Source organism: Lycorma delicatula, chromosome 2, assembly GCF_047948215.1.
Source record: "Lycorma delicatula isolate Av1 chromosome 2, ASM4794821v1, whole genome shotgun sequence".
NCBI classification, from domain to species: Eukaryota; Metazoa; Arthropoda; class Insecta; order Hemiptera; family Fulgoridae; genus Lycorma; species Lycorma delicatula.
The window spans coordinates 168,318,209-168,345,405 of record NC_134456.1 but is presented as its reverse complement, the minus strand read 5'-3'; the positions used below and the strand labels follow the sequence as shown (position 1 = coordinate 168,345,405).

Below are 27,197 nucleotides of genomic sequence, written 5' to 3'. Positions count from 1 at the left end.
CAGGGGTCAAATGTCAAAAGACGTTTTATTACTGAGAAACCACAACCAAAGGTATTGATCAAACAATTTTACAATAATAATAAACAGTATTGAGAATATTCTAAGAATAAACTAGATCATTCAAATATTGATGATACTCATAACTATCTGTCACATTGCGATGAAGTATTAAATATTATTGTGTAAGTTGTTTCAAGAGAATATTCCTCAATCAAAGCATACATATACGGTACCTGAAAGGTGAAGACTCCTTTGTAACCCCTAAAAAAGAATGATTTGGTTTAAAAACCTACGAATGCCAACGAATACCTTCAATTCACAGCAAAGGAAATCAATTGTACCAAAAATGAATCTTAATATTAATACAAATGATAATAATATAAACAGTAATAATAAATGTAATCCTTACCAGGATTTAGGACCACAATCAAAACATTCAAACCAAGAACAAAGCTACAACGGTTATAGTGCTGTACTACCAATACTGAAAACATATTCTTTTCATTCTGTCCAATTATGATTTGTCATGGCGGGCAAAGGTTCATACCTTTGAAGGTACCTTCATAAATTAAGATTGCTAACATATTTATAAACATTGTATTAGCATTTATAGTTTAATTTACATATTTGTAATTCACAGTTAGATTATACATTATATTTATGTATATTACGTTATATTATTTATTCATTAACTATATTATATAATATAAATTACAAATCAAGCATTATTATCATTTCATATTTTTACTGTAACATTTCATTTTAATACTATAAAAAATCATTTTTGGTGGGTAGTATATTCAGCGGCTCCGCACAGTTCACACAGCTCCTTCAGATACATTCAGCTCTGTACACATTATATAAGCCGACTTCGCACTACATTCAGGCAGTCTTCTTCTACCAATCTTCATGAACTCAACGTACAAACTTACAAAATATAATATTTATTTTTTAACAATGTATCAATCAATACTGGCACTGAATCATGAACAGTTTACAACTGACAACAATAGATGACAGTAGTAGACACATATAATGAATAATCTTGCTATTAGTAGCAGTATTAAAGGAGACCTCAAATTACTACAGTTCAGGCTAGCATGGTTTGGTTTTAAGTTGCTCATCATGTATAACAGACCATTACTTTAAATACTCACAAACAAAAATGACACCAAATATAAGACCGTAACGAACATCTGCATAGAACCAAAGAATTATGTTAGCAACTTTAGTATACATAAAACTACTTGATAAGTAGCTGATCATGGTGACACTTCCAGCTTTTCTTGTACGTATCATGACAACAATCATTAGAAAGAATAATATTTCAGACTCCCTCTGCAACAAAATAATCAACTTCTGTAATATGAAGGTTATACGAGAAAACTAATATAACCTTTTTCTCAATGATATTAACAAACATTAAAAATAAGATCCTGTTTTTAAACAATATAACAGATCACTAATTTATGAACATTTGGATATGAACAAGTAGGATTTAACATTTTTTTAAAGTAGGTACTGACAAAAATGATTACTTTTAATCCGACTGCTTGGTGGTGGTTATGGAGTACTCTTTGCTTCACATCAATGAGTGATAAGAGCACATAAAGATTTATGTCAGCTTATTCAAAAGAAAAAAATGCACTTGAGCTGTTTACTCACAATAATAGGAAAAGAGTGCTTCAATATAATAATGCGTTAATTATATACTTGTCTCTTTTTAAATAACAAGTACTTATATGCCACATATTAAGGCATCCTGGAATAGTCGCTTTGAAATATTGGAGGGACTAGTAGAAGGGAAAAATTGTGCAGGCAGGCAACATTTGGAATATGTAAAAGAAATTGTTAGGGATGTAGGATGTAGGGAGTACACCGAAATGAAACGACTAGCACTAGATAGGGAATCTTGGAGAGCTGCATCAAACCAGTCAAATGACTGAAGACAAAAAAAAATGATATTTAAAAAAAAAACACAAGGTTTAAAAACCTTGATGAAAACATGGCTCATCTGATATTGCAAAAGCATAAACATTGAACCCTGCTACCACTTCACCATCACTATCTTTTTTTATAAATGCCATGCTTTATACTGCTTGTTGTATTTACAGTGTGTGTTAAAATATTCCTTTTATAACTTAAATACTTCTTTGTTCTTTATATATGAAATATAGTTCAGTATATTAGTTGGCAAAACCAGAAAGCAAGCAGTCAAGCTTAAACTAAACTTGTTTACATGAATGTCAGAAGACTGCCACAATATTTTCTCAAGTTTTAACAGATCACTAAAACATTTTTTAATTCAATTATTTGTTTTAAAACATTATTTCTATTTTCAGAAAAATTTAACTGTATTAAAGCAATTAACTATATCAGAATAACTTTTCTTTTTTTGGAGTTACATTACTGAAGTGTATTAAAATGAACAGTTTTGTGTTTTAAAAAATTAAACATACTTAACAGTGCTGTTACAATTTGAACAGAAAAATTAAATTGGGAACAGCAAAATTAAATTAAATTGTGAAGAAAATTATAATTTATTAATATCAATTCCACTGAAACAAAATTAACTTGTCAGTATAATGTATAAACTGATTTTACTTAACAAAGAAATGTTTAATTTTCTTATTAAATGTTTTATTAAAAATTTTAATAATGATGATTAAAAGATAATCTATGCAGTCAGTAGCAATTGTACTATGATTATCTGTCTCTAGCAATCTTTAAAGAAAATGACAGCAGGACTCTGTTCATGACAAACACTTCAGTTAGTCTATCAGTCAATCACATTATTGTAGAAGCAGTCCTCAACCTATTCCTTAATATCAATCAATACCCATATTTCAATGCATTGTTATTGTATATGCAGTATATCTAAATATGCATGTCAATATTTACAAATTAATTTACTTGTATTTATTATTACTTACAAACAATTTAATTGAACTGCATAAAAGAATTTATGAAGTTCGTAAGTAGAGGACTTTACTTATAACCCCATGGATCATGCTTCTGTCATTCACATTCTTGTGTGCTCTTGAATCAATCACAGTATTGCAGCAGAAAAATGTGTTTGGTACAACCAAGTGTGGGGATATCTGATTGAGATTCTATTAAAAACCGCAAGCATAACCAAATTACAAGTACTGAAACTTAATTGGTTACTTCAATTTCCATTTGAAAGTAGAATAAGATCCCCAAAGAAACTATCTTGTCTGCCTATAATACAAAATTACACTACAGATTTATTTTAAAAGTTATTAACTATTTTTTACTTTGACCTTCAAATCAACTGATCTCAATTTTTCTCTTCTCTCACCTTTTCCCCACATTTTCCTTTTTTAATATAACTGTATCGAATGTCAAATCTTTTTCTTATGATTACATTTCAAATTTTATATCAGAAGTCATTATAACAATAGCATAATAACATAAAACCTTCCATCATGACACTATAGAAAACTAGGGGCTGTCACACATATGTTTTGATTACCATACAAGATTGAGACAATGAATCTGTAGTTAGTTTTTGTGCAAATTATATTTAAGTCACTTGTAGTTGCTAGTAGAGCAAATAAAAATTGTGATTTTATTTTATCCTTTTATACAAGATAGTTGATTGACTTTTTTGCATAATAATAAAATGAGTATGTACTGACATCCCACACACTCTGGCCGTCTTTATAAGAAAGATACAAGTATAAGCAAGATACCAGTGAGAGCCACTCATTCATAGACCACTACCATGGACAGATGAAGAAGAAAGAAGTTTCCCGGCGCGCCTAACATAGGACCTCCCTTTGTTTTTCCTGTTTAGCCTCCGGTAACTACCGTTCAGATAATACTTCAGAGGATGATATGTATGAGTGTAAATGAAGTGTAGTCTTGTACATTCTCAGTTCGACCATTTCTGAGATGAATGGTTAATTGAAACCCATCCACCAAAGAACACCGGTATCCACAATCTAGTATTCAAATCCGTGTAAAAATAACTGGCTTTACTAGGACTTGAACGCTGGAACTCTCGACTTCCAAATCAGCTGATTTGGGAAGATGCGTTCACCACTAGACCAACCCGGTGGGTTAAACATAGGACCTCCCGGCAGATGACAACATACCTGCCAGAGCAGCAAGTCTGGCCAGCCCACCAAGGGAACTGCTGGTCGCAGATGCCACTTTCCCAGGTTCAAGCGCCCTGGGCGGCAGGCCTACCAGCTGAAGCAGACCCAACATGATCTGAGATGGTTCAGGGAGAACCATCTCGGCTGCACTGGCAGAAGACCTGACACTGCAGGGATCTGGGGACCACCGCTGCCACGCTGTAAATCATGAATGTAACAAACTGTAAGTGTACAGTCATTACACACAAGACACAAACTATTTATAGGCGCAGAATCAAGAAAGTTGTAACTAGACGTCTGCAGATTTTTGTAATATTATACAAATCAATTAATATTATGAATGAGTACTGTGAGTGACTGGTGCTTCACAGAGTGGATCACAAAAGTGCACAATAGGAGGAAAGGATGACATTCTATTGTCACTGACCAACTTTCTGAAAAAAAAAAATTAAACAAATAGGGCATATAAAACTTTTTATGAGTTCTGAATTTTCAAAAAATCTATGAGAATTCTAATCTTTAGAGTTGAAACATTCGGACAGGGTTTCTGTCAATTTAATGCAAGCGGTCAACTAAAATAACTGACTGACACACTCAAACTTACAGGAAGAACATGGCCATGACATTCTTCGAAAACTACAATAAAAGGGGTTGTATATTTTAACAGAATTGTGAATGGAGATGATGGATCAAATTTATAATTGCAAAGAAACACTCCAAAGAGTCAATACAAACTAATGAACATAATAAAGGCTAAAAAAAGGCAGGCACTATGGGTCAAAAAATTATGAAAATCATTTTATTAGATAATGTAACCCAAAAAGTACATTTATACTATTCATAAACTAGTATTTTCATTTACATTTCAGTCAACACTTTTTAAGCAACTTATGCTTCTGATGGAAATTTTAAAATTAGTTTTGACATTTTTACACTATTCTAAGGAGGGAGATTTTGAACTTGGTAATATCAACAGGTTTATTATACTTCCAGTATGCACTTTAGATAACTATTTATACTCTTCTTGAATGAGTTTGTTATATGATGGTATCTTGGAGGACGATCAGGTGAAGATTGCTAAATAATTAAACTTTGTTAAATCTATAAGTTATCAATTAAAATTTTATTAAGATTTTTAGTTGTTCTTCCTTGCCGAGAGTTCATACACTACTGCCTCATTAACCTATATATATATACACACACACACACACACAGAGAGAGAGAGAGGTCTGTAAATAAAGTAATGAGACTAGGTTTTTTTGGCAGTCAAAGTGGCAACACTGTAAAGTTAAATATTTTTTGTCTATTGTTGCCATGTGAGACGCAAACAGACTTTTCATGAAACAAGTTTTGTTGTGCATTACAAAAATGAGTGTAATTATGAGAAATTTTGTGCAATCAAGTTTTGTGTTAAACTCTGTGAGAATGCTACTGAAACTTTTTCAAAATTGAAAAGGGCGTATGAAGATGATGCTCTGTCATGGGCCCAAGATTTTAGGTGGTTTAAGCATTTTCAGATGGCCGGGAATCAGTTATGGACGATCCACGCTCAGGAAGACCGTTAATGTCAAAAAGTAACGACAATGTTGAGTGAATCTGAGACTTGATATGGTACGACCGGTTATTAACTGTCAGAATGACTGCAGAACAATTGAATTTGAACCATACCATAGTCCATCAAATTTGGACAGATGAATTGGACATGAAAAAAGTCTGTGCAAAATTGGTCCCAAAAAACCTCACTGTTGCACAGAAAAACAATAAGGTGGAAGGGTGCCGTGATCTTCTAGGCTGAACTGAAACTGATCCTGATTTTCTAAATAAAATGTTACTACTGGTGATGAATCTTGGATATTTGAGTACGACCCAGAAACAAAATGCCAGGGCAAGGAGTGGCACACTTCAAACTCACTACATCCCAAAAAAGCAAAAATAAGCAAATCAAAACCATGCTAATTTGTTTCTTCGATAGTGATGGCACTGTCCATAAGAAGTTTTTTCCTGCAGGACAGACTATAAATCAATGTTTTGAAAGACTGAGAAAAAGAGTTGACTGTGTGAGACCAGCCATCAAAGACAACTGGATGCTGCATCATTAAAATACACTTTGTCACACTGCACTCTCAATTAATGAGGTTTTGGCAAAGAAAAGAATTCCTGTAGTTTCTCAACTACCTTATTCACCTGACTTGAGTCCCTGCGACTTTTTCCTGTTCCCAAATTTAAAAAAGCACCTCAAATGACACCATTTTAGAATAGTAGAAAACATTAAAAACAGTGCAACCAACCATCTAAAGGATATTCCGGTTTCTGAGTTCCAACAATGCTATGAAGAGTGGGAAAACTGTTTTAAGCATTGTGTGACTTCCCAAGGGAACTATTTTAAAGGTGAATCCATATATAATTGGATTGTAAATAAGGTTTTTTTTCTGAACCAGTCTCATTACTTTATTCACAGACTCATATATATATATATATATATATATATATATATATGAGGTGTTTATACTAAGCAGTATTTAGGTGTAAATACTGCTTATTTACTTTTATTTAATAATTGTTGGTTAAATTAAACTTTATGTTCTACACTGTAGTCTGTTTCAACTCCAATCTGTTGATTCTTTGTTGTAAATCATAAAAATATTAATTATGTATATATACTACTCTTCCAAAAATGCATCTATTCTCTTACACAGTTAAACAATGAAGAACAACATTTAGTATCTTGTTATACAGGTAATAACAATGGAAAACAAAAAAGAAATCTTTTTTGTCTCAGGAAGAAAAATGCAATTCTGATATCGGTTTTTCCCTATCACACAAGGTTTCTGAGAGACAGGCATTTATAATTTCAAACATTTTAATACTTTATGCATTCTTAACTACACAATATTCAAACATTTGACTCGCGTAGAAAGTAAGAAATGACGATTTTCTGCTATATTTTGCCTGTGGAGCATCCCTCTTGATAGTCTAACAATAATCGGCCAGAATATTAGCATTCCATCTGCCTTGATACCTCTTTTCCATAACTAAAATCTCCTGATGAAAGTATTCATTACACCAACATTTTCCAGGAAGAAATGTATGTGCGAGTGTAGGAAGTGTACTTTTAAGGACATATTATGACTAAAATTTGTATAAGATCGTTGACAACATCACAATATTTTCTGCCTTTTGATTTCCCAAAAAAAATCTCAGTAACATTTTTGAATGCTTGCCGAGCTGCTTTCTCCTGTGGATTCAATAGTTCCTCAAACTTTTCTTCATACATTAGTGATTGTATTTGTGGACCCACAAATATTCCTCCTTTAATTTTTGCATTACTAATTTTAGGAAACTTCTGTTTTAAGTAGATGAAACCTGGAGTATTGTCCATGGCCTTGATGAAATTCTTCATTAATCCTAGTATTTTTAGGATTAGACAATGGGTTATGTTTCACAATTCTCTGTTCAGGAATGAGTGATTTGCGTTTAGGCCATTCTTTTCTAATGAAATGTTTTTTCTGTCCCTACTATTCCATTCCACAAATAAAACAGTATTTTATGTAACCAAGCTGCAGACCAAGAGTAAGTGCAATTACCTTAAAATCACCACAAATATTCTATTCATACACTGCATACTGAAGCTTTTCCAGTATAAATTTAAAGTTTTCATATGTTTCTTTCATACTAGCAGAGTGAGCCACTGGTACTGATGGGAATTTATTGCAATTGTACAGAAGCACAGCTTTTAAACTAACTTTAGAGGAATTAATGAACAACCACCATTCTGTTGGGTTATGTTCATTATAAATTGTCTCCATAAGAGAAGAAATGTCATTACAAAACACTAACCCATTTTCTTCAGAAAAATAGTCTTTAAATTCAGGATGACAATTTCGGTAAGTACATATCTTTGTATTCTTTTGAAGAAGATTCTGCTTTTAGTCGGGAATCAAGTATTTCAAACTGTTTATTTAATAACTTTAAATCTTATATGAAATAGTTAAGATTTTCTTGAGTCAATAAATGAGGCTCAGATGAACTGTTTTGCTCAAAAGTTGTATCAACAGAATCTCTTTCTTTTTCTTCCTTACTTCCATTAGACTCTGAGCTTTCTTCATCTAATGTCACATGTTCTGGAGGCTTTGGTATGTGCAATTCTTCGCAGTGTGGAACTGGCCTCATTGCAGATTGCAAGTTAGGGTACACCATTGTATGTTTTGATTTTGATGTAATCCCTTTAATGTTTGTTAAGCAGAAATAAGTCCGAAGAGTGATCTTTGGGTTCTCTGCAAATCTTAGGGATAGCAATTGGCATGTGACGTGTGCCATTTTTCCATGCAGTAAGAAGCCTAGAACACAATAAACAACAGATATATGAGGCCCAGGCTCTTGTTTCTTCCCCGACTTTATACCCAAAATAAAGTTCATAACAATTTTTTATTAATGGAGTAAGTTTTCGGCTTTGAGACTTGAACGTTGTCACTTCATCACATAAATAACAAAAATTGTTAGGATGATTTACTCTAAGCATTTTATAACAAACAACTAATTAAAAGAAATAAAGTTGTAAATAAGTAATACACAATAATTCAGACATACAAAGCACTCACAATGACGTATTTACTGGTTTACTACTATCTCAAAACTGGCATCGTTCTAATAAATGAAATGTAACACTATATCACATTTGTACATGTCTATACAAGTCTGAACCTGCAAAATAATAGCAATTGGTGCATTTGGTTCAGCCAAAAAGTGGTTCATACAAAGTAATTTACTTCTGCAGAACTGAATACAAAATTTACAAATACACAAAAAAGAAACTAACAAAAAAAAAAAATTAGCAGAAGAGCTCAAACATACTAAATCAAGTACTATTAATAACTACACCATCAACAGTACCCCCTGAGGAATTGCCTCAATCAATCTTGAAAAGATCCTCTGAAAGCATATTACAACTCTTCAAAAAGAGAATTGTTAATGTATTCTATTACTTCCACTAAATTGTAGATTTGATCAAGAATAGTAATAAAAATCATTAAAACCTTACTTTCAGATTAACTGAAAAGGTCTTTTGGAGTTATTAGTCATACTTTTGTTGTAATAAATGATTAGTTATATTCTTAAAAAAATAATCACTTTAAAAACTGTTTAACTTTACTCAATCTAATCTTATTTCACTAAAAAATGAGAAACAAGTATACATAATAATAGTTATAATCTGAAACCATTACAATCTGTAATATAACAATCAAGTATAGTAATTAAAAGATGTAAAGCGTAGTAAAAGTCAACAAATAATAATAATATAAAAACAGCAATCATAAATAAAATTCTTTCTGGATTCACTCTCATGGCCAATAAAGAGTGAAAAATATTTTAAAGCAGATTTGCTTAAATCTAAATACAAACAACCTTTTAGATAATGCGAGAATGCACGCAAAAAAAATATAATAAAAAAATACACTAACAACATAATTTAATCAAAATTATTGAAGAATTCTCCTAATAAACCATCAGTAACGATTACACGACTATTAGATACAAATATACCTATATTTAATAAACGGCTCAGTTTATTTGACATAAAAAAAATATATATAATTGTACGGATGTTTATGTTTGTTTATATTATAAGAATCATAATAGAACATAATTTAATACAATATAACCTCACTTACAGAATCTAATTCACACTGCGTATCAGACTGTGGATGTAAATAGGTACATAGAAACGGCAATTTCTTGGCTACTAAATACGAAAAACTTAAAAATATGTTTACGTAATAATACGGTTTGAAAAGAAGTTTAAAATCCTTTTTCAGAGCCATTTCTATTACTATACAACGAACAATTCGAAACCGATTTCCGCTCCCCGATCATATGTTCATGCTGAGCGAGCTGTAAACAGTTCCAATAATATACACAGAGTTGCTTCGTGTGACCTACTTACAAAAGGAGGGGATTTTAAATTGGTTAGCACTAATCTGTTTTCACTACTGAAGTTCATTATCGATAATTTTTTTTATTTTTTACTTACCAGCAACCATCTCAGATTTTTTGTGCCAGCAAAGTAATTTAAGTGATTAACAAAGTTTTTGTATTACATCTCTTGAAGATCCTTTTTAACATGGATTCCTAAGAGAATAATGGGGCCATCCGCTTGTATTTTGTCCTCTGTGCTCCAAAACAGTAGTTCATATTTTGACGTTTGAAAATTAGCAGTAATTATTTGGTTTCTGTTTACTTAATTATTTATTTAAAGTTATGTATCACGTCTGGACCTTTAAAAAAAAAATTACATTAATCTGAAATCAAATGTTATCCATGATTTCAACCTTGTCTGATAATAACTTAATAGTCTGTTTACTAACACTCTGTAATATAATTAATTAAATCCCATTGTCATTTTGTCACTCGCACAACATTTTTCAAATTATATCTGTTGTACTTTGATCTCTTTGACCCATTCGGTAACTTTATTTACAAATGATTAAGTTGATCATATTTGGTTTCAGGAAAAGTAAAGGGACAAGGGAAGCAATTTTAGGCCTCAGATTAATAGTAGAAGGAAGATTAAAGAAAAACAAACCACATACTTGGCGTTTATAGACCTAGAAAAGGCATTCGATAACGTAGACTGGAATAAAATATACAGCATTTTAAAAAAATTAGGGTTCAAATACAGAGATAGAGGAACAATTGCTAACATGTACAGGAACCAAACAGCAACAGTAACAATTGAAGAACATAAGAAAGAAGCAGTAATAAGAAAGGGAGTCTGACAAGACAAGGATGTTCCCTATCTCCGTTACTTTTTAATCTTTACATGGAACTAGCAGTTAATGATGTTAAAGAACAATTTAGAATCGGAGTAACAGTATAAGGTGAAAATATAATGATGCTACGATTTGCTGATGATATAGTAATTCTAGCCGAGAGTAAAAAGGATTTAGAAGAAACAATGAACGGCATAGATGAAGTCCTACGCAAGAACTATCGCATGAAAATAAACAAGAACAAAACAAAAGTAATGAAATGTAGTAGAAATAACAAAGATGGACCACTGAATGTGAAAATAGGAGGAGAAAAGACTATGGAGGTAGAAGAATTTTGTTATTTGGGAAGTAGAATTACTAAAGATGGACGAAGCAGGAGCAATATAAAATGCCGAATAGCACAAGCTAAACGAGCCTTCAGTAAGAAATATAGTTTGTTTACTTCAAAAATTAATTTAAATGTCAGGAAAAGATTTTTGAAAGTGTATGTTTGGAGTGTCGGTTTATATGGAAGTGAAACTTGGACAATCGGAGTATCTGAGAAGAAAAGATTAGAAGCTTTTGAAATGTGGTGCTATAGGAGAATGTTCAAAATCAGATGGGTGGATAAGGTGACAAATGAAGAGGTATTGCGGCAAATAGATGAAGAAAGAAGCATTTGTAAAAATATAGTTAAAAGAAGAGACAGACTTATAGGCCACATACTAAGGCATCCTGGAATAGTCGCTTTAATATTGGAAGGACAAGTAGAAGGGAAAAATTGTGTAGGCAGGCCACGTTTGGAATAGGTAAAACAAATTGTTAGGGATGTAGGATGTAGAGGGTATACTGAAATGAAACGACTAGCACTAGATAGGGAATCTTGGAGAGCTGCATCAAACCAGTCAAATGACTGAAGACAAAAAAAAAAGTAAAAAAAGTTGATCATTCATTTTTGATTATCTGGATAAGAAAAAAGAATTCTTAAACAGTTGAGCCCTGTTGATAGCTTTGGTTAAGTTATCTAAAACCACAGCTTAATCTTTCTAATTCATTAAAATAAGCTATTATAATATTTTTTACTCAGAACAAAAGGGCAGGTTATTTACAAAAGAAAAATTAATTTAATATTTTTGATAGACAGGTGATCAGTCAACTGCCAACCTGTCAACATAATCAATCAATCCTCACATTTTGAAATTACATTAAATTTACAATACAGCAAAGAACATATATCACATGAAGTTCAGTTACCCTGTTATTAATTACCAGTCACACAGAAAAGGCCTTTAGGTTTTTTTTTTGTTTTTATTTAGACCCTGACAATTCTTTATTCTTTTTAACTAACAACAGGAATTTAGCACAATTATAAGGTGAGAGTGAATTTTTATAGTATATGAAAGTAAGTCAAACCTGACAGGGAACTGGAACTAAGTTGTTGCTCTTCATTTATTTTTATATATTCTCATTTTATCATGTACTAAATGAGGACATTTTATACAATTTATTCAACAAATAAGCAATAAGCAATTAAATATACTAATTGTAAAGAATTGGGAAAAAATTTAGTTTAACTATTTGTGGTTTTTATTAAATTAAAAATAACAGGCTAACTCACCTTTCATTTAATTATAGTGTTTGTATGTTTATTTTTATAATTTAAGATTTACATTGTATATTTTGAGAAATATCCTTAGAAGCTAATACTCTACACTTTTGGAAAAATAAATTGAGAATACCAGTTACTTGGCTATGAAACACAGACAAACAAGAAATGAAAGGAAACAAATATGTTGGTAGAAGAGAGGTGTGAAAAGAAGCAAGATAAAGTTTGTGAATCAATGTAGATAAAGTTATTTACATTGATTCACAAAGTCATCTTATCCCAGAAGAAAAATGACAAAATTTTTTAATGATTTTTTAAAATTGGATATAAATTAATTTCTTTACACAATGCAAAAAACCGAAGAAAAAATATTCGAATGCAACCTTTACACATCCTGATGCTACAACAGAAGACAACATTATGATCCTGATCACTGCACCACCCCATCCATTCCTAGTCCAAATGGGCTTTACGAGTGGTCGTTTTTTAGACCCTTTAAATCTGACTACATATCGGTTATCAGTCGGTCTCTGTCAGGCTGCCATTGATGCAAATGCCTTGGCAGACACTTTCATCAGTGTGTTAATTTATCCCCTTCATATCACCCAATCTTTGTCTCCTCCAATCTCACTCAGCTATTTAATTTTTAGCCCTTTCAACTAACTGATTAATCAATTTGTGGAAGCACAATCCCTGCACCTTACTCTAACACTCAAGGATTTATTCAAAATAACCATTCCCATAATTAATTTTCAAACTATACTGTACCAACAAACATTTATTCATTTGATGCATGTGACAGCCATTAAAAAATTCACTCCATCTGACCTGCCATAGAGGGCAAACCTTGGTCCTATATTTATTGCATGTGCCTGATGTGGTTGCCTTACCTTTTTGGCATCATAGTATAGTTGGTGCTCAGTGGCATAAATGCTGCCTCACAAAAGACAATTCTATAGCCTCCAGTCACCTCTTTAAAACTGAGATCTTGCACTCCATTCTTTCAAACTTAAATTCTGACTGACGACCAATCTTATCTTATCAAGTTTGTTTCCAAATGTTTGTCTATTTTAGATAAATAATACTGTACGAGCTTCCTTAAGGTATGATTTTTAAGCTGTCTTGAACCCATTTTGCACATGTTTATAGTTGCCTCATTTTGTTATGAGTAATTATTAACAATATCAATACTTACATTATAATTTTCAATAATTCATTAATTATAATATATAAATAATTACTGAAAATTTCTAGTCTAACTCTCCTACATTTTTGAATAAGTTCGTCAATGCAAGCTTCTAGAGCTGGAGTAGAAATCTCATTTTGTTTTCCTTTATGCTAGTTACCGGTATTACTATTTAACTACTTTTAAACTATCCAACCTACTTATAAAAATTTTGTATTCATAAATCTTCTACCATACTGCTTGAGAATCTGAAAGTAAAAGTTGGATGCTTTTACATCTTAGAAATCTTCTGGTTTAAAATCATTGAAAAGCTAATCAGTGGACATTGATTACATTGTAGCATGACTGACCTAACTTGAAATTTTTTTTTTTAAAATAGCTAATTTTTGATTTCAATATCACATTCTTCTGTTTCATCAATAGTTATGATTTTGTCATAACTCTAGAACAGAAAATGATAAATATTGAGAATAAAATAATAGATTATTTTTGTACTTGCATTCTTAATCCAACAGTTTCTATCAGGTAATAATGGAATTATTTTTCTGCTAATCTATCAACTGTGAAATACAGTTACTTGGAATGTAATTCACTCCACATTTTTCTATGACAATTTTATTAACCTTTCTTACTCGATTTTCAGTTGTCTCAATAGACATCCTGAATGAGGATTATTAGCATTTGACTTCCAACTATTAAATAGCAAATTGAAAGTTTTTAAACTATTTAAATTATTCATAGTAATGAGTATGAATTTCTTGGTTAATACAACTTTTAAATGTTTTTTGATAAAGTTTACCTTAAAAAAATAACACAGTATTACTTAGGTGGCACAAAACCAATGATTTGTGCTATCTTATTTGTGCTCCTACTTTCATCAATATGAAAAGCAATAACATGACTACACTAAGAAATTTGTTCCTAAGGTCATGGTTATTATACAAGGTCTGCCAACAGCATTGCTCCATCAAACTATGCTACATTACAAGTTTACAATTTAATTTATCTTTTAATAATCAATTTGAAGTCTTTTTTTTAAATCAGTTTAAAAAGGAAAAGGTAAATGTAGACTTAAAAAACAACAATAATTTTCTTATGTTATATTTATGTTCTTTTCTTAAATTATTCCTGGAATTAATAAGAAAAACATTAAATAATAAATATTTTACATAAAAATGTTTAACAATAATAAAATACATACAAATATAAATAAATTTGTTATAAAATATTGTTTGTACAATAATTAATTCATTTTACCAATATAATTCAAACCATTTTAACTTTTACAGACTTTTTTTGTAAAATATTTCAACAAAATTTTGTGTGATATATAAATAATATAAAAATATGAAAATGTTCAAGGTCAGTATGGTACACAAAAATATTAAAATCTACAACAGGCATGATTTAGATTGTTAAAAAAATTTGGGATGATTGTAAACAAAAATGTATTTATTACAAATCTAGGACATGATAAATGCACAGGAAAAGTATTTTGTCTTTGACAGTTGGTAGATTGCTTGTTGATATTGAAAAACAAGAAAAAAGATAATAAAATAAAAATTACTGATAATTATGTGAGACTAAATTATTAGTTTATTAATACATAATAAACATTAATTGTTACATATTAATTAATTGATTGTTTAACAGTAAACATCAACTTTTAGATCTTTATATTTTATAAATGTTTTTTTTAAAATATTATTTCAATAATTATTTAGCACAGTTCATTCTTTATATTAAATGATAAACTTTTATATGAATAATAAACTTTACAACTGTTTAATTCAAATTTATGTTTGTTTTAACTTATCCAAACAATTATGGAATATATCCGGACATAAAAAGAAATTGAAAAATTATCATGCATAAATTATAAACAAATTCAGAGATTAATGTTATACAGCATGTTAATATTATATAAAAATAAATATTTTAATTAGTAACAGAAAATCAAGTAATATTAATAATTAATAAAGAACTTTTTTTTATTAGTATGAATAATAGGTGTGAAATTTATTGATAATGTTTTATACAAGACAATATTTTGTTAAACTACAATGGAAGGATTACATGTGTGGTTGCAAGAATCTATACCAGAATAAAATTTTTATATTATATTAATATATAGAAAATAGCAAATGAAAATTTTAATTGGCAAAGTTACAATGATTCTGAAATGATTGAGGTATAAAGATAAAAAAAATACTTAAAAAAATACTATGTGGCAAAATAACAACTCAGTCATTTAACCAGAAGTTCCTGGGTTTAAAACTGCAAAAAAATAGAGTGAAGGTTTGTTAGGTGTTGTTCCACACCATATTCCTACACATACAAGCAAAGAAAATTATTCTGACACCTTCCTCTTGCTGGTGATATATTTTGTATATTACAATATGTATGATTCACCATTCAGATTTAACACATTTACTAAAATGTGGTTGCAGTAGATTGTATGTTGTATTTAATAGAAATAAATCTTTTTATTTTTATAAATAGGAAAACCAGAAATATATAGAGAAATCCAAAATCTGAGAAATTGATTACAAGCACTATTGTTTACTTTTGAAATAGTTTGCGTGTAAATAAGAATGTAACAAATGACATTCTGAAAAGAAACTAAAATTTCTAATATAATAAATAATTATGAATCTACTTACTTATTTTTTTATTTGTATCTTCATCATACACCCCACAGTTGCTATAACTATTAACTGCATAAACTACTGCACCCAATACAATAAATTTATTCAAATGGTGATTCTTGCTACAATATATGTTTCCCTTACCAAGGAAGTTTTAACAAGGATGTTTACAATAATCATAAACTAAGAAAATTATATATATTAAAAAAAAAAATTACATACAAACACGTATTTACAACAATAATAATTCATACATAACTAATTTATTGTCCAGCTAAAAGTAGTTAAATATGTAACAACAATTGCACAGTAAATGATAATACTTTCTTATTTATCAAATGAATAAATAAATTTAACAGGCTGTTAGATATGGAGTATTTACTTCAATAAATGATACTGTTCAGTTGATTTTTTGAAAATGTTAAATTAAAAATTAAATCTTATTTTATTTTATTATCCAAGCTGTTCAAATCATATAGCTGATCTTATTTATGTTGCTCATAACAAATTTCTATCTGTAATTATTAAGACTAATAACTAACTGTAAAGATTTTTAATTGGCTACAGTAAGGGTAAGAAGAGTAACAAGTTAGTTTTCTGAAAATATTCTAATGCCTTTACAAATTTAATTAAATTTAAGATTTCTACTTTAAGAATTTACATGCTAATTATTTTTAGATTATTTTTTTCAAAGATTTCTCTAGAGATATGCTACACTCTAGAGATATGTATTCACTCATATACAATTCTATAGGGTTGATTCAAACTAACGAACTATGTCTCATTCACCAAGAAAAGTAAGCTGGCATAAACAAAGCAGAAAAATGAATGGTGACTTACTACGGCTTGGCCTAGCAACATCCAACCTACATAAAATAAAACTGATAAAATAAAATTTCTAGTTAATATAGTAATGTAAAATAAAAAAGCAATTAGTATGAATTACATTAGTATATAATAAATTAGTTAATTAAAAAAAATTTCCATTTTGTACCCTTGTTAAAATTACAGTTATCTGTTTAGGTAGTTGCAAAAGTTTTACAATTTTTAGACTGATAGACATCTTTATGACATTTTTAAATTAGCTAATTTCCAAAATTATAACAAGTTGTATGATTGATACCGTATGTATCATATGTACCGTATTTGTATGATTGATTATGTATGTACAATTGGTTGTTGTCTTTTTTTAACAACATTAACAAGAATGTTAAGAATACTGCATGTACCTAAAAGAATCATCCGATTTTAAAATTTCATAACTATTTAGTTTTTAATCAGTTTTGATTGAGCAGAGTAAGAGGGAACTCTTACTCTGTTAGAAAGAGGGAACTCTTGAGTTTCACACTGTTGCCGCTAGGTAATACCAGAACGTTGCTCACTTTAGTGATAGAGAAAATGGCGACTCAATAACAAAACTTATTTTGTGTTCTACACTTTGTGCAGTACGAGTCAGTAATTACTGTTCAGCATGATTTCCGTAGTAAATACGGTGCTGAACCAACTACTTCTTAGAGCATTAGGCGATGGTACAGACAATTTAAAGATACGGGTTGTATAAGGGGGAATCAAATGGTCGACCCCATCAGACAAAGACGTGGAGCACATCCGTCAGATTTTCTCACATAGCCTCTGAAAATCAACTCCTAGTGTTGCTAGAGAACTAAACATTCCAAGAACGTTATTTGGTGTATTCTGCGTTAACATTTGGTCATGAAACCGTACAGGATTTAGTTACTGCAAGTTCTTTATGAAGACACGATGTGTGGAGTTTTGTGAATTCGTCCTTAACAAGATGGCAGAAGATGACAATTTTGTAACACGCTTAGTGTTTAGTGATGAGGCTACTTTTCATTTAAGTGGGAAGGTAAATCTGCAGAACCATATAACAGCACCTGTGGCAGCAGTGAATAGAGAAATGCTTCAAATTCGATTCTTCCGTTTTGTAATATAAGCAATGAATTATGACTCAACAATATTTTGTTGTTCTGATGAATGGAAACCATGGTCACAATTAATGTGAATCAACCTTTTTATTTGATTAGTAACTAACTACAGACAAAACTTCAATAATCTAATTACACTTAATATGTTTCACATATTCAGTTATATATATGTTTTTTTTTGATTAATTTTTTTTTTACAAAATGTATAAATAAATAAAAAGTAAGTACTAACTCATAATCATAATACAAGAAATATAATAACATTATTGAAGCATTTGACATTAATGTAAAAATATCCAATAAATCTTTAAAATAATGGCAGTGAAAATATTATTCTACAACCTAAAACAAATTATTCAAAATTCAATTACTTCATTCCATAAAAACATTTTATCATTTGGTCATTTTATTTAGCCTATTGTATACCTATTTCAAATATTTAATTACATTACATTTTTAGCCTCATTTAAGAGTTTTATTAAATAAATTGAATAAATATCAACAATTTAAACTGGAAAAGAGATTTCATACAGAGTTTACATTAGATTCAAAGTAAAAAAAATAATAATATATTATTAAGATGATTACATTATAATACTATTGTCAACAAGTTTGCAATGAAAGAAAATTAAACAGAGACTACAAGTAAAGAGACCAATCAAAAGACGAACCAATGCAGTAATAAACCTGTCTAATACATGTACATTAAAACTTTGCATTAGGCAAAATGACAATTTTGAAAAATTTTTAAATTGGATTTCTCATAAACAGTTCATATAATTTTGATGCTTTAATTTAAATATATACATTTTTAATTTTTCTGCTAATGATAAAGCAATTTTCATAGAATTGTTGGGAAATAATTATTTTTTTTGATTTCCTTAAAAATCTTATACATCTGAATTGAATTTCTCAAAAATAATTCATGTATTTTTGAGTTGTTCAGTTAATATCTTTATATACACATACATAGTGATATATATATATATATATATATATATATATATATATATATATATATATATTATATATATATATAGTGTGTGTGTGTGTGTTATACTAAATATTTACACATGTGTTTAAATAATTTCTTTCAACTGAAAGCACTTCACCAATGGCTACCACTTCAGGAATATTACTTAGAATGACTGCATCATACTGATGCAAAATTGGGTTCTAATTAATTAGACATTGAAAAATAAATACTCAAGTAAAATTCACACAAAGAAGCACACAGTTCTCAGTAGCATACCCAGGAGAGATTTTGGATCATCTAAAACCATTTCATTAATTCTTCTGAAAATTCAGCTTTTCAAGAAAGTACATTTTTAATGGACTCCAATGTTACTTTTCTCTTTTCTTAGTCTATAAATGATGATTATGCTTAAAAAATGAGTGTGCTGTCAATCTGTAACCTATTTTCTCTTAAAATGTTTCACTTTTAAGTGGAATTTATTGAAAGTAAATTGCTATGTAAATAATTTAAATAGAAATTGGACAAGAAAAATTTTTTATCCAGTTAAAACACCAAACGTTTTAATAAAACTTATTTTCAATAGACTTAACTTGATTAGTAATGAATAAATCTGAAAAAATCGAGTATAAAGCTGAATAAATAAATAAGAAAAAAATTTCCTTGTCAAAGATTTTATAAAGTAACGAGGAAAGAAATTTATAATATAATAAAACACAAAATCCTCAGGAATCACAGCTATCTATGTATAAGTATTGACAACTGTTCGAACATCAGGATCTTTACTGCCACCATTCAAAATGTTATCAGAAGACATTTTTCTTGTGTTTTGAGTGTAGAGAAAAATAACTATTGGGTAAATAATTAAATTTTCATGAGAAAGAAATATTGTGAAACATTTCTTAAAAAATAAATATTTAATGAAAGAAAGATTTCATGAAGAATGAAAAATTTTTTTTTTTTAAATCTTATTTTGGACTAAAAGATTAAATATCTGTCATGGCAGCCAACCTGTAAAAAAGTTAAATTATAATTTCTCAAAATCAAATTACAGTTTTGATTAACTATTCGGAGTAGCTTAAATTACTGAATACATTCAAGAGAAATAGATATTCAAGTATTTATTAATTTTAACTTAGTCATAATAAAATCATACAGAATTAGCATGATTATTCATAAGAATTCAGATACATACACTATTTACATAATGTAACAATTTCTTCTAACTTGAAAAATAATTTTGTTATTTTTTATATATAAATTTAATTTCATTAAGTAATCATTATAATACCAATATAAAATGCACAAGAAGTCTAAGGTTAAAAAAAAAAGTGTGATGAAAATTTCTAAAAATATGGGCAAACCAAAACTTCTCTTAGAATTCATTTTTTTAAAGAAAAAAGATAGAAATTGATGGTTTGATTATCAATTCTTCTATTATTTTAGTGGAATAAAAGCCAGAAATTTGAGTTTAAAAGAATAAATTTCTGTTATGTAGATTTATAATTAAAACAATAAAAAATACATAAACTTTTTTGTAAGGGAAAATTTTGTTTGTTTTTTCACTTTATGAAGTAGTATTAAAAGTTAAATTTTACCATTAAATAACTTAGTGATGAGTGACGCTGTGACACGTATCCTAATGTGGTTGTGCAACAGGTAAAAGGGAATGCAAGACGAATAGTATAGAATCACAAACAAAATATTAATACTAACCAAACCTAGCTAGGTAATGAAGGAACTAAAGCAGTGATAACAGTACTTTCAGAAAAAGTTTTTTCTCCTTTCAGGAAGCGTTGTAATGATTTATGACTCCAATGCTGTATGGAAAAAGTTTTTCCAAAGCAAAAATAGCAAAGTAAAAAAATTTTTACTCAAGAAAAATTAAAGTCGCTGGCTGTTCATTGCTGTACATGTTTATTACACACAAAGTAATCATTCAGAAATTGGTTCACAGGGTGGATTGTAATTATCTAACTTTAAATATGACAAAAACTGTCCCAATGTTTCTCATATAGATGCATTGGTGCCCAGGTCTATGGTAATTGCATGGGTAGCATTTCCGTAATAATAACAAGGGAAGAATCTTTATTCCTCTTAGTGTCAAATTTTTGGATGTCTTGTTTGAGGATATGTTTACATGGAATGACAAACTAATTTAGTTAATAACAAGATCAAATCATACTGTTTAATTTTAAAACTTTTTAATTAATCATTACACCTGTAATCAACTTTAAACATTTATTATGGCAGATGTACTCCCATTAAACACATAATATTACTCCGCAGGAATATTTCAAATAGTCAGAAAGTTTTTAGGATATAAAAATTGGTTGTCAAACCTTTGATGCCATTCTATTTACGTAGAACAAATTTTGCTAAATTAAAAATTGTGGCAAAATAATAGCATTTTAAAATCACTATGTTATATTCTTTGTCTAAAGTAGTCTATTCCAGAAAGATAATCAATCATACACAAAAAAGTAGGGAGGATGGGTTGCTGTTGTCAAAAGACCTGAAACTTTCCAAGTAATTGTATCATGCATCATCCTCCTTGGGTAGATTATCCTTTCCCAAACAATTTCTTTATCCTTTATTGCTTCTTTCTTATTAGCAGTTCTCGGGTGTGTATCTAAACCCCATTTAATCCGTACTGAAAATCCTAGTATCTGGGGTAGATCGTTTGTGAACAAGCACAAGGACACTATTTCTAGTCAGGTGACTGTACAAGAAGGCTACTCACTGTAATTCTAATTAGAATTTCAACTCCAAATCTACAATTCTTTTTAAATGTAGATACAAATATTAATGCATCAGAGCTTATTTTTGTAAAAATAGTGCAAGAGAAATTAATCATTAAAAAAATTATTTGGAATTTATTACCCAAAAAAAATTACAGACATCTAGAAATTCTGGTAGTCAAGGCACTTATTTTTTACCTCTTTTTCATCATTACATATTATTTTTTTCTGCAGCATTAATAAATGCATTCCAAAAGGATTTGGAACAGTGTTTTTTATAAATTAAAAACCTTTCTACCATTACAAATACAATAGTTAATTTTTAATCAATAATGTAGTAAGTTATACAATATAAAAACTAAAGTTTCAGGAAAAATTTCAAATAACAATTCCTGCATTAAAGTTATTACATAACTATTTTCTTTCTTACTATAAAATTAATCTGCATTACCAAGTTCTAACAATCAAAGTTCTACTTAATTAATTTCATTCACATACTTCTTTTTATTATTATAGGGTACTAATTCAATCTTTTTTTTAAATTTAAGCTAACATTTTTACTGTTAATAAATATAATTTAAAAAAAATCAAATACTAATATCTCATGAAATAAATAAATTTTTTATAAAAAGTAATGGTGATGTTGAGCATTTACCAAATTCTATTTTGTACTGGATATATACTATTTATAATTAATACTGTTTGTGTAATCGTCTAAGCTCAATTAATTTAGACGATATAAAGTTAATCTCAGCTAGGTAAAGGACAGGAACTAAGAAGTATATTATGGAGGGCAGCCATTTCAATCCAATCCCTTCGTTTCCCTCCAATCATTACATTACGAATACAACCCTTAAAGTTTTCTCTTGAACTAAGTGTTCCACTTGGTGCTTGATCTAAAAAAAAAAAAATATATATTAATAAATGGTAACAATAATAATGATTTTATGTAACAAATGTTTAGTTCATGAATGTAACAAAATAACTTACCTTATTGTAATCAAACTAAAAAAAGTTCACTGTCAGGCCAAAGTAGGTATGACTCTACTACTATATTATGCATGCATTGAATAATTGACTAATCTGTTTAAGAACATTCAGTTGAAAGGTTGGATCAAGAGCATTCATTATCTGTTTGAATACAACTTAATGCAGAAAGAGTATTTTTAAAAGTAGTTTTTAAAAATAGGTATGTAGTTGCCTGTTGTGGATGTTTAGCCTTAGTATAATCTTTTTGCTATTTTCTTCATATGATCCTCTCCCACTACTTTCCATCATAAAAATTATCTATTTTTCTTTAAATAGGTATCAGTCAAAATAAAAGTACCTATATTTATTTATTCATACTTTTTTAACAGAATGACAAAGATTTTATTAATTCCAGAATGACAAATTATCTATTAATTAATTAGGTGTTCTACATCTAATTAATAAATAATTAACTAAATGCAAGAATGCTGAGGTACAGTGATTTAAATCTTTAAGTACATTAAGACAAAGATAACCAAAATGACTACATTACACAAAGACTAGTTTTAAAACTCAGCAGAGAATATAGGGAAAATAGAAACAAAGATAAGGGATATAAAAATACCTTCCCAAATTTTTAACAATTCAATTTTAATTTTTTTTAGCTGTTAATTTTGTATTAATTTTTAATGATTCATAGATTGTAATAACATAGTAAGTTATACAATATAAAAAGTAATATATAATAAAAATGTTCAGATAACAATTCCTGAATTATTACATAACCTTTTTCTCTCTTACCATAAAATTAATCTGGAATATCAAGTTCTGAGTGATCAAAATTCTACTTAATTAATTCCATTCACACACTTCTTTTATTATAAGCTATTTATGTCAATCTTTTTTTATTTTAAATATAAACTAACATTTTTACTGATAATAAAGATAATTTTTGAAGAATCGAATAATTTAATTTCCTGATGGGTCAGTCAGAGAGACTAATTAGTTTTCTTTCGACCCCATGCAACCAAGTGACATTTATAATCAGTGCCCAACCAATTGGAATCATCTGGTAAAAAGGTTTGCATGAATATCAGGTAATTAGTGAATATTTAAAAAAAAGTCAGTTTAAAGTGTCAGGAAGCTACTGTATAATTTATACCTATTACAACATATAGTGCAGAGATATGGATTCTAGACGCAGAGATAAAATAAGAAGGACAGGAGATTAATCTTTTCAGAGACAGATTAGAAGAAGAGTGAATCAAACTGGAAATGAAAAAATACAAAAGGAGGCTGGACTGGATGATGTGATAGAGCAGATGAGTGAAACAAGTTAGTTTTGGACATATTAAACACTGAGTCAGTGAATAATGAGAAGAATGTTGGAGTGATAAGCAAAAGGAAGAAAATCAAAAGACAGATCCAAGAGCAACGAATGGCTGTAATGAAAGAGTGTGTGTGAGAGTCATAAGAGGTGAAGAGGATACTAAAGTAAGAGTGGTGTCCAATTTATTTTCTAAAATAATAAATAAGATACAGAGTATAATTATTTTAAAATCATGAATTAACAATAAATACATAAAAATAAATCATACCTGGAAGTCCACCAATGTAGAGTGGACTATTTGTATCTGCTTCTGTTAAATGACCATTGTCTGATAACCAATAAGTTTTATCTAAATGATCAACCTTTAGTGTCAATTCATCATTCATATAATTCGCTTGTATTCGATGCCATCTGTTATCACATACTGTGTATTCTGACTCAAAGCTTTGTTCAACAACAAACGGTCTTCTGTCTCCCATGTCACCAGCCATAACAACCTACAAATAAAAATAAAACCGTAAAAAATAAATAAATTACCATAACAGTTGTGATAGTGGGTAGAAAAATAAATCTTTACAAAAAAAAAATTTTTTAATTAAAATTTTATCTTTACAATTAAATGATTCTAAAAAATTTGGAACATTTCAGGAATTAGCATCCTGAAATATAAAGGTGTAAATTAAGAATGAAAAAATACCAAAAGATGAAGCGCATCATTTAATAAAACTCTTGCAATATATCATGTAAGCTACATAATAATTTCGGTTTTAGCATTTAATAGTGATTAATGACCGAGACTGCAGCATTCAACATCATTTAAAATTTACTGATAAAAACAATGATAACAAAACTAAACTTTTCCTAATATTGAAGATTAATTACTTAAAATTAAAAAAATTTGAAAGAAATATAATAAAATTGTTTTAGGTCTGGAGATGCAACCAGTAACAAAAGTAAAAATTTGATTGATAGTAAATCTTTTTTAACATTATAGTTATGTTCTAGAAAACATTGATTGTAGAAAAACATTGATTCTAGAAAACACAAATTGATATTCATCACACCAGCTTTTCTCATTATATTAAATAACATAGATAATTCATTTCTATGTTAGGTTTTACTATAATCCTCTGGGTAAATTGTTTAGAATTAGGTTAAAAAAATCATTTAATTTGCTTAAATATTTAGTGTTTAAGATATTAGCTTTAGTAACTTAAACATTAAATGCCTTGGCAGACATTTGTATCAGTAAGAATTATTATCTCAGCCAACGCCTTCACTTTAGGCTTTCAGACATCTTCACTCTTCTTTTCCTACAATATCACCCTCTGAACTAGCTAACCAAGTTCGCAGAAGCGCAAACCCCGCGCCTAGTCCAAATTTTAATATCAACACTTGTGACTGTAAATGCCTCAACCATCGACTAACGAGTCAATACAATGCTAAACTCATACTTTCAAAATATGTTATATGTAACAATGAGATTCAGACCTACATTCCATCGCCCACTATAAACATCTTACCTGAAGACCGTCCTCAGCAAGACAGTGCCACACCTCACAGCTGCATGGACTACCATGCCCTCAGTAGCACAGTCACCCCCCTGCTGACAGCGGCTCCACCACCCAACTTTAACAATTATTGCTCTAAATTAGCCATGTGACATTTACTCCATAACATTTGAAGTCCGCTCTTGGCAAGACAGTGCCACACCTCTGTATTGTAGTACATCTCGATTCCCCCCCAAGGGGAGAAGATCCTGCCTCGTAGCGTGTCCGGTCGCTACACCACCCCCTCCGTTCCTAGCCAGTAATGGTGTATTGTAGTACAGTAGTAATGTAATAATAAATTTACAATAGAAAAGGATACTAGAGAAATAATTCAGTTAGCTGGTTTTGTCTAAATAACTTAAAAAGCCAATGTTGACTAGTTAGGTATTATTCTTTATTTCTTTGTAAAGTTTGTAAGTCCCTACTGCTTAGCATGTCTGTGTTTAAGCAGTCTTCTTTTGTTAAGGTAGGCAATGGTTCAACATTATGGAAAAGCTGTAGACAAGCCTCTTTTTTAGTACAGACAGGTCTTCTACTTGCTGATGCATATACATCATGATTTGGGTATGGTCTTGTAAGTACTCATTCGTTATTTCTTGATATACAAGATTCATGATTTTTGGTTTAACTTCATTATATTTAGAAATTAAGTCTACAATGCCTGCTTGTTGAGTAATACTTAACATTTTATTTATGTTTGGAACAGTATTTTAGAACCACCCATGGTGGCACAAACAATATAATAGCAAAACACACAGAACATTAAATGGAACAGTTTATGCAAAGTTATGTAATGAAACCACATAAAATGGTGGAATAGCAATAAACAGGCACTTAGTGTATAACAGTCCACTTTTTAATGTTAGATATTGTACCTGAAATCAGATAAAAATGTAACAAATATGCTTACTTTTCCATTATACAATTCAAGTGAAAGAGCTGGATATCCAACAGGTTCTGAAATACTAAGTAATATTCCATTCATTTCAGATGTTCGAAATTCAAGTTCTAATTCCAGTAACGCTCCAACATGAAATTTGTTTTCTGTAGACATAAAACATTGTGACCATAACTAAAATTTTATGAATTATTAGCATACAACAAAACAATAAAATAAATAATTATTACAATAATAGAATACGTAGAGAAAAAAATAGTTAACTTTTACCGATGTCAGCGTATAAGTATAGCTAATTCTAATTTCATGAAATAACAATTAAAGCAAAAAAATTGATTTTTTTTAAGAAGCTAAATAATATGAATCTCTTTTATATGCAGTGTTGCCGTTAAACTCCTTTAGTAGAATACTACTTGTAGAATACCTGATGTATTTTCTGTCTGTTCATCTAATAATGTTAGGTCTTTGTATTGAAACATA

General features: G+C 29.4%; 2 protein-coding genes across 3 annotated transcripts in view; both read right to left on the bottom strand.

The window, feature by feature from the left end:
* LOC142319420 (thioredoxin-related transmembrane protein 2 homolog) overlaps nucleotides 1-10,033 on the bottom strand; it is a 35,890-nt gene extending 25,857 nt beyond the window's left edge. For both annotated transcript variants that reach the window (XR_012755194.1, XM_075356684.1), the window contains exons 1-2: nucleotides 9,794-10,033; nucleotides 1,158-1,338 (exon numbers count right to left, since the gene is read on the bottom strand). Coding sequence is in view for 1 of the 2 variants with exons in the window: in XM_075356684.1 (XP_075212799.1) it covers nucleotides 1,158-1,338; nucleotides 9,794-9,943 (331 nt within the window). In the remaining variant the exon portion in view is untranslated. The remainder of the gene's footprint in view (nucleotides 1-1,157; nucleotides 1,339-9,793) is intronic.
* Nucleotides 10,034-20,666: 10,633 nt separating this feature from the next.
* wb (wing blister) overlaps nucleotides 20,667-27,197 on the bottom strand; it is a 351,334-nt gene continuing 344,803 nt past the window's right edge. Inside the window, exons 50-52 of the mRNA XM_075356683.1 lie at nucleotides 26,730-26,863; nucleotides 24,538-24,766; nucleotides 20,667-22,866 (exon numbers count right to left, since the gene is read on the bottom strand). Of these exons, the coding sequence (XP_075212798.1) occupies nucleotides 22,721-22,866; nucleotides 24,538-24,766; nucleotides 26,730-26,863 (509 nt within the window). The 3' untranslated portion in view covers nucleotides 20,667-22,720. The remainder of the gene's footprint in view (nucleotides 22,867-24,537; nucleotides 24,767-26,729; nucleotides 26,864-27,197) is intronic.